This window comes from Salvelinus fontinalis, unplaced genomic scaffold, assembly GCF_029448725.1.
Source record: "Salvelinus fontinalis isolate EN_2023a unplaced genomic scaffold, ASM2944872v1 scaffold_0371, whole genome shotgun sequence".
Taxonomy (NCBI): domain Eukaryota; kingdom Metazoa; phylum Chordata; class Actinopteri; order Salmoniformes; family Salmonidae; genus Salvelinus; species Salvelinus fontinalis.
The window spans coordinates 26,145-35,782 of record NW_026600580.1 but is presented as its reverse complement, the minus strand read 5'-3'; the positions used below and the strand labels follow the sequence as shown (position 1 = coordinate 35,782).

At 45.9% G+C, this 9,638-nt stretch overlaps 1 protein-coding gene across 1 annotated transcript; it reads left to right on the top strand.

The window, feature by feature from the left end:
* The first annotated feature begins 1,347 nt into the window (after window positions 1–1,347).
* Window positions 1,348–5,680, top strand: LOC129845806 (putative methyltransferase DDB_G0268948). The gene is made up of 6 exons (XM_055913724.1): window positions 1,348–1,503; window positions 1,815–1,975; window positions 2,360–2,573; window positions 2,927–3,030; window positions 4,823–4,960; window positions 5,295–5,680. The coding sequence occupies exons 1-6, from the start codon at window positions 1,393–1,395 to the stop codon at window positions 5,389–5,391; spliced, it is 825 nt and encodes a 274-aa protein (XP_055769699.1). The 5' UTR covers window positions 1,348–1,392; the 3' UTR covers window positions 5,392–5,680.
* Window positions 5,681–9,638: the final 3,958 nt, after the last annotated feature.

The following is a 9,638-nucleotide window of genomic DNA, read 5'->3' as shown; positions in this document are numbered from 1 at the left end:
GAGAGGCTGCTGCCTACATACAGACTTGAAATCATTGGCCACTTTAATAAATGTATCACTAGTCACTTTAATAATGCCACTTTAATGTTTACATGTCCTGCATTACTCATCTCATATGTATATACTGTATTTTATACCATCTATTGCATCTTGCCTATGCCGCTCTGTCATTGCTCATCCATATATTTATATGTACTGCATATATTCTTATTTCATTCCTTTACTTAGATTTGTGTGTATTAGGTAGTTGTTGTGGCATTGTTAGATTACATGTTAGATATTGCTGCAGTGTCGGAACTAGAAGCACAAGCATTTTGCTACACTCGCATTAACATCTGCTAAACTTGTGTATGTGACCAATACAATTGGATTTATAGTATTTGGAACAGTATATGACTGGATTCAATCTGTGAAGGCTGTTGATCTCATATGTACCCATATGTCTCTGTCTCTGCTCTCTGTTCCTGTCCCTGTCCCTGCTCTCTGTCTCTGTCCCTGTCCTTGCTCTCTGTCTCTGTCCCTGTCCCTGTCTCTGCTCTCTGTCCCTGTCCCTGCTCTCTGTCTCTGTCCCTGCTCTCTGTCTTTGTCTTTGTCCCTGCTCTCTCTCTCTGTCTCTGTCCCTGTCCTTGCTCTCTGTCTCTGTCCCTGTCCCTGTCTCTGCTCTCTGTCCCTGTCCCTGCTCTCTGTCTCTATCCCTGCTCTCTGTCTCTGTCTCTATCCCTGCTCTCTGTCTCTGTCTCTCTCTGTCTCTGTCCCCAATCCCAGCCCCAGCCCCAGCCACAGGCCCAGCCCCAGCCCCAGCCACAGGCCCAGACCCAGCCCCAGCCACAGGCCCAGCCCCAGCCCCAGCCACAGGCCCAGCCCAAGCCCCAGCCACAGGCCCAGCCCCAGCCCCAGCCACAGGCCCAGCCCCAGCCCCAGCCACAGGCCCAGCCCCAGCCCCAGCCACAGGCCCAGCTCCAGCTCCTACGGGGCATACTCTGTCTAATACTGACCTCTTCTGTCCTCTGAAGGAAGTGTAGCAAAATAGTGTGCTTTCCTTTATCTGCATTGGATTGAATTGGGGAGTGCATCCCAATAATATCTCCTTTCTCCTGAAGTGTACACTCGTTCCCTGCACTCGTTCACTACCACAGATCTAAACGCATTGTATTGGTGGAAACATGGGCTTGAGGGGTTTTCCACCGTATTTCTTATACCAGTTATATTTCCTTTGAAATTATCAAAGGGAAGTGAACAAGTGCACACTTTGGGAGGAAGGAGAGATAATTTGAGACGAAGCCCTGGTGGTTAATAAACAACCTCTGTGTCTGATCGTAGTGTCCCAGAGGTAGTCAGTGTCCTCAGAACTCTCTCTCTCATTCTGACTCAGCACGGCAACAGCACGGTAACATGGCTCACCGCCGCTTTGAGGGCAAAGAACACGCAGCTTCCTACCAGAGGTACAGGGTGTCCCCCCCACAGGAACTGATCACAGAGATACTGGGATTTCTGGAGAATATGGTAGGGGTGTGTGTGTGTGTGTGTGTGTGTGTTGTGTGTGTGTATGTGTGTGTGCGTACGAGCGTGTGCAGGGAATGTAGTTTGCCCCTAGACCTTTGCCCTGTTCGAATGATTTTTGTGAACAAAAATTGTTCACGATTGTGTAAGCCCAAACCGATCTCATCGTATGTATTTGGCTGCTATAATTGTGCCTATCTGGATTTAATAGCGTCATTTGTTTTTTCACAAACTGTATAACGCTGATATAACGCTGATATAACGCTGATGTAACGCTGATGTAACGCTGACTTCCGATGTTATTGTCACTTCAGAAAGGAAGGCCGTTTGACCTTGCCGTGGACGTAGGCTGTGGCTCGGGACAGGGGACACTTCTACTGGCACCTCACTTTACCCAGGTGATCGGGACAGACATCAGCCCCGCCCAGCTGGAGGTGGCTCTGGCCAATAGCAGCGCCCCAAATATCTTCTACAGGTGAGAAGGGGGAGGGGCACGCAGGATAGTGGGCGGGAATTGCTTTGTTGTCCTATCAAGGATCAAGGTCAATCCAAGGTCATACTTTTATAAGTGAAGTGTAGTATGTATTGTGATGTGTTATATGTCTGTCAGGAATGTTGGTACTGTTGGCAGACAACAGTGCCTATTGGACAATGAAGTATTAATTCATTCCTTCTTCATATTTAGATGTAATTATCATGTTTTTGATACCCGACCCCATTGAAACATCCCTGTAGTTTTAACTAGTAACATAATTAACTCAGACACTTTGAGGTCCAAACGTCACCAGTTAAACATCCAAAATGTGTAACCCTTTAACCAGCGTGCAGACAGTGTCTCACATCTCCCATAACCCCACAGGCAGTGTCCTGCAGAGGAGTTACCGTTTGCTGACGGCGGGGCAGACTTGGTGACGTCCATGACCGCGGCCCACTGGTTCGACCGTCCACGGTTCCTCCAGGAGGCAGACAGGCTGCTGAAGCCCAGAGGGTGTCTGGCCCTGATCAGTTACACCCTGGACATGGACCTGGAGTACGGACAACACTCACACACTCTTACTGACATCTGTCATCAGGTCAGATATCAAACCACTGAGGAATTAATTGATTTAGTTTATAAGATAATTAAAAATAGTAGGCTGCTCCAGATGGAGACAACATCACATACAATCAACTGACCAACTGACTATGTACAGATGTCCCACTATCTCAGTGTTAAATTAACCCTTTTAACGCTGGATAATTGGGACTCATATGTACTCTGTGAAAGGGTTAAACGTAACACTCTCTGAGTTCAATGTACACTGAGATCTGGCCTTCTATGAAGTGTGCAAACTTTGTGACTTCAGAGTAAGGAAACAATGGGAAAGTAATTCAGAGTACGAAAACAACAGAAAAATAATACTACCTTATTCATGTCCCCCTCCAGTTCTACAAGAACCTGCTGCCATTTCGCAGTGGCCACCTAGGTACTACCACTGTCCCTCTCTACAAACAGATGTATGACTCATGCCCGTACCCAGACAAAGAGTGGTGAGTGCTGCTGAAAAGCCAAGGTATCCAAAGACTACTACATTATATCTTGCTGGCTTTGTGTCTACTGTGTACACAGTGCCTTCAGAAAGTATTCAGACCCCTTGACGTTTTCCACATTTTGTTACGTTACAGCCTTATTCTAAAATGGATTAAATAAATAAAAATTCTTCAGCAATCTATGCACAATACCCCACAATGATGAAGCAAAAACATGTTTTTAGACATTTTTGCAAATCTTTACGTAAGTATTCACACCATTTGCTATGATATTGAGCTGAGGTGCATCCTGTATAATTGATCATCCATGAGATGTTTCTACAACTTGACTGGAATCCACCTGTGGTAATTTTGGGGGATTTTGACATGATTTGGAAAGGCACACACCTGTCTATATAAGGTCCCATAGTTGACAGTGCATTTCAGAGCAAAAACCAAGCTATGAGGGTGAAGGAATTGTCCGTAGAGTTCCGAGACAGGACTGTGTCAAGGCACAGATCTGGGGAAGGGTACCAAAAAATGTCTGCCGCCCGGCCAAACTGAGCAATCGGGGGAGAAGGGTCTTGGTCAGGGAGATGACCAAGAACCCAATGGTCACTGACAGAGCTCTAGAGTTCCTCTGTGGAGATGGGAGAACCTTCCAGAAGGGCAACCATCTCTGCAGAACTCCACTAATCAGGCCTTTATGGTAGAGTGGCCAGATGGAAGCCACTCCTCATTAAAAGGCACATGGGGCTCCCGAGTGGCGCAGCGGTCTAAGGCACTGCATCTCAGTGCAAGAGGTGTCACTACAGTCCCTGGTTCGAATCCAGGCTGTATCACATCTGGCTGTGATTGGGAGTCCCATAGGGCGGTGCAGGTTTGGCTGCTGTAGGCTGTCATTGTAAATAAGAATTTGTTCTTAACTGACTTGCCTAGTTAAATAAAGGTTAAATAAAAAAATATATATATATGACAGCCCACTTGGCATTTGCCAAAAGGCACCTAAAGACTCTCAAACCATGAGAAACAAGATTCTCTGGTCTGATGAAACCAAGATTGAACTCTTTGGCCTGAATGCCAAGTGTCACGTCTGGAGGAAACCTGGCACCATCCCTACTGTGAAGCATGGTGGTGGCAGTATCATGCTGTTTGGATGTTTTTCAGTGGCAGGGACTAGGAGACTAGTCAGGATCGAGGGAAAGATGAACAGATCCTTGATGAAAACCTGCTCCTCCGGACCTCAGACTTGGGCGAAGGTTCACCTTCCAACAGGACAAAGACCCTAAGCAAACAGCCAAGAGAACGCTGGAGTGGCTTCAGGACAAGTCTCTGAATATCCTTGAGTGGCCCGGACCTGAACCCGATCATACACTTTTGGAGAGACCTGAAAATAGCTGTGCAGCAACGCTCACCATCCAACCTGACAGAGCATGAGAGGATATGTAGAGAAGAATGGGAGAAACTCCCCAAATACAGGTGTGCCAAGCTTATAGCATCATACCCAAGAAGACTCAATCGCTTCCTAAGGTGCTTCAACAAAGTCCTGACTAAAGGGTCTGAATACTTTAAAAATAATAATGTTGTAACTTAATAAAATGTGGAGGGGTTAAGGGCTCGGAATACTTTACGATTGCCATGAATATCAGTATACTAGCATATCATAGCCTAGCATAGCATAGCATAGCATAGCCTGGTCTAGAGTATCATAGAATAGCATAGCTTAGCCTAGCATAGAATAGCCTGGCCTGGCCAAGCTTAGCATAAAATAGTATTCTTATTTTGTTCAGTGTTTTTGTGTTGCTCTTTCCAGGCATGAGTGTCTGCGGATGAGGAGCCCGATGCCTCTGAGTGGCTACATCGGTATGGTGGAGACCTTCTCTAGCTATCAGGCGTTGCTGAAGCAGGATCCAGTGGAAGCCCACAAGTTCTCCCAGGCCTTCAGGAACAGGTGAGCTTCAGCATACAGGTGCTCAAAATCATTTGCAGGCTGGAATTAAATTGAATGTGCCTTTAGCAATGTTTACGCCATGTTTATTTTTACAAACTACTGTCTGCACACTTCTATTACAATTATGAACGCTGGAGGCAGCTATCTATGAGGGGAGACTCTCATCTGCTTATAGGTTTATATATATAAACATTTGAACACAACTCCATAAATACTGCAGTGCAGGTTGGTTAGAAATTTGTTGATTTCTCATCTCTAAGAAAATCTGAGTGAGCTGATGACCATCTTCTTTGACTGTCACTCACTCTGTTCCACTCCTCCTCTTCTGGCCTAGGTTGCTGTCTGTGATGGGGGAGTCGAATCCAGACACAGAGATCACAGTGGTGGTCAAGTATTTCTACTGGCTGGCCTGCAAACCTGCTGCAGCCTGATCTGGGGCAAAGAAGCAGCAAACCCTACAGACCCTCATCTTCCCTTAATGTTTTCTGTTGCATTTAATGGCAAGATGAAATAACTAAAAGAGGGCTTACACATTCCAACAAATAAGACCACATGTTACATGCAACTTAAATCATTAGTCCATCAAAGTCAAAATGAGAAGTGAACCGACATGAACTCCAATACCACCTAAAGAAGATGTTTACGATGTTTCAGAATAGTCTGGATACCCGAAGAGTTCAACCATTTCTTGTTTTATAAAGAAAGCTTGTTAAAATACAATGCTCCCTCTGTGTCCCTCTTAGTGTTGAGGTGTGTGTGCATGTGTTTTCAGAGGAGTAGGACTGAGATCCTGCCTGGCAGGAGTCGGTCTCTGACAGTAGTGAGGTCTCACCATCTGAAATGCCATATCAAATCAAATCAAATTTTATTAGTCACATACACATGGTTAGCAGATGTTAATGCGAGTGTAGCGAAATGCTTGTGCTTCTAGTTCCGACAATGCAGTAATAACCAACAAGTAATCTAACCTAACAATTCCACAACTACTACCTTATACACACACAAGTGTAAAGGGATAAAGAATATGTACATAAAGATATATGAATGAGTGGTGGTACAGAACGGCATAGGCAAGATGCAGTAGATGGTATAGAGTACGGTATATACATATGAGATGAGTACTGTAGGGTATGCAAACATAAAGTGGCATAGTTTAAAGTGGCTAGTGGTACATGTATTACATAAAGATGGCAAATGGTGCCCCTAGTGGTAGAATAAAGTAATACTTTCCCTACCTCACCTCATAGCCACACTTTATAGCCCCACCTCATAGCCCCAACTCATAACCCCAACTCATAGCCCCAACTCATAGCCCCACCTTATGGCCCCAACTCATAGCCACACCTCATAGTCCCACCTCATAGACTCAACTCATAACCCCAACTCATAGCCCCACCTTATGGCCCCAAGTCATAGCCACACCTCATAGTCCCACCTCATAGCCTCAACTCATAGCCACACCTCATAGCCACACTTTATAGCCCCACCTCATAGCAACACTTTATAGCCCCACCTCACAGTCCCACCTCATAGCCCCACCTCATAGTCCCACCTCATAGCCACACTTTATAGCCCCACCTTATAGTCCCACCTCATAGTCCCGCCTTATAGTCCCACCTCATAGTCCCACCTCATAGCCCCACCTCATAGTCCCACCTTATAGCCCCACCTCATAGTCCCACCTTATAGCCCCACCTCATAGCCCCACCTCATAGTCCCACCTCATAGCCACACTTCATAGTCCCACCTTATAGTCCCACCTCATAGTCCCACCTTATAGCCCCACCTCATAGCAACACTTTACAGCCCCACCTCATAGTCCCACCTCATAGCCACACCTCATAGTCCCACCTCATAGTCCAACCTCATAGTCCCAACTCATAGCCCCACCTCATAGCCCCACCTCATAGCAACACTTTATAGCCCCACCTCATAGCCCCAACTCATAGCTCCAACTCAAAGCCACACTTTATAGGCCCAACTCATAGCCCCACTTTATAGGCCCAACTCATAGCCACACCTCATAGCCCCACCTCATAGCCCCACCTCATAGCAACACTTTATAGCCCCACCTCATAGCCACACCTCATAGCCCCACCTCATAGCAACACTTTATAGTCCCACCTTATAGCCACACCTCATAGTCCCAACTCATAGCCCCAACTCATAGCTCCAACTCAAAGCCACACTTTATAGGCCCAACTCATAGCCCCACTTTATAGGCCCAACTCATAGCCACAACATAGACCCACCTCATAGCCACAACATAGCCCCAACTCATAGCCACAACATAGACCCACCTCATAGCCACAACATAGCCCCACCTCATAGCCACACTTTATAGGCCCAACTCATAGCCCTAACTCATAGCCACAACATAGCCCCAACTCATAGCCACAACATAGACCCAACTCATAGCCCCAACTCATAGCCACAACATAGACCCAACTCTTAGCCCCAACTCTTAGCCCCAACTGATAGCCCCAACTCATAGCCCCAACTCATAGCCCCAACTCATAGACCCAACTCATAGCCACAACTCATAGCCCCATCTCATAGCCCCAACTCATAGCCACTCAATAGCCCCAACTCATAGCCACAACTCATAGCCACAACATAGACCCACCTCATAGCCACAACATAGCCCCACCTTATAGCCACACTTTATAGGCCCAACCCATAGCCCTAACTCATAGCCACAACATAGCCCCACCTTATAGCCACACTTTATAGGCCCAACTTATAGCCACAACTCATAGCCACAACTCATAGCCCCCTGGGTATACCTGATCCACTAAACTCTGACTCCAGGCCTCAACATGGAAGCGTTCAACAAGCCTTCTCTGAAGTAGCTTCCCTGAGACTACAGGGGTGTATTCATTAGTGCACACCGTAGAAAAACCATTAGTTCAGGTTTTTCCCTCCCGTTTGGGCCTGTTTGCGCATTCCTATTGAATACACCCCAGGTCCTTTATATCAGTTGTGTTTCTCCTCTTCAGATGTAATGTCAGATGCCTACCGTACCATCTTCCTCTCCTCTCTAAGGACTAGAGTTGAATTAACTTAGTGTTACCGGGCTATTAGTCTCTGCCTGTGGCTGAGGTTGGAGCCCCATGTCTGGGACTAGTGTCTGGGACCACCTTAATGATCATATAGCCAAGCTGACAGCAGGCCAGCTGAGACAGGGGTAATAGGGAGCCAGAGGGCTTTCTGGGTGATGGTGTGGGTTTGAGACGGTGGGTGGCTTAGTGTGGAAGATGAGAGGACTTATAAATAGCTATGAATACGCTACGTGCGAGTGGTTCTCCTGATTCATTGGCGTCAGGTCTCGGGATGTTTTCACTATCACTTTACATTGTATTCACTTTCTTCCTCTCTCCCTAAGTCACCATGGTCTGCTTTCCATACCAATCTCAAAGTCATTATCTTACTAATGACAGCTAATACATAGAACGCTGATCCCCAGATGCTTAACAACAAGGTCGGTCAGTCACCATGACGATACTGATAAGGACCAATGCATGTGCACTCCACAGGTGGTCATCACACATCCATTACATTCCTAATGATTCAATCAAACAGTGCGAACTCACTGGCTAATGTTTTCTGATTGCAATCCTGTAACTCATTACAATCACTTACCGCTCTATTAGATTTGGCTCAATAGGTGACAGTGTTTGTAAGGTGTTATAAGGCTATTTTAGGCTGTACATTCCTCTAGGCTTCATCTCTGTACATTCCTTTAGGCTTCATCTCTGTATATTCCTTTAGATTATATCACTGTAGGTGAGATGTTACTGTGAGGTTTCACTTATCAAGCCCATCTGGCCTGTTATTTAACTAGACAAGTCAGTTAAGAACACATTCTTATTTACAATGATGGCCTACCAAAAGGCAAAAAGCCTCCTGTGGGGACAAGGGCTGGGATTAAAAAAAATATACATAAATAAATATAGGACAAAACACGCATCACGACAAGAGAGACAACACAACACTACATGAAGAGAGACCTAAGACAACAACATAGCAAGGCAGCAACACATGACAACACAGCATGGTAGCAACATGACAACAACATGGTAGCAACACCACATGACAACAACATGGTAGTAACACCACATGACAACAACATGGTAGTAACACCACATGACAACAACATGGTAGTAACACCACATGACAACAACATGGTAGCAACACCACATGACAACAACATGGTAGTAACACCACATGACAACAACATGGTAGTAACACCACATGACAACAACATGGTAGCAACACAAAACATGGTACAAACATTATTGGGCACAGACAACAGCACAAAGGGCAAGAAGGTAGAGACAACAATACATCACTCAAAGCAGCCACAACTGTCAGTAAGAGTGTCCATGATTGAGTCTTTGAATGAAGAGATGGAGATGAAACTGTCCAGTTTGAGTGTTTATTGCAGCTCGTTCCAGTCGCTAGCTGCAGCGAACTGAAAAGACGAGTGACCCAGGGATGTGTGTGCTTTGGGGACCTTTAACAGAATGTGACTGGCAGAACGGGTGTTGTATGTGGAGGATGAGGGCTGCAGTAGATCTCTCAGATAGGTGGGACTGAGGCCTTTTTACTGCAGTCACATTGAGATTAATAACCCCGTTGCTATGGCGAGCTGGCTTTGGGACTATATTCTGCCACT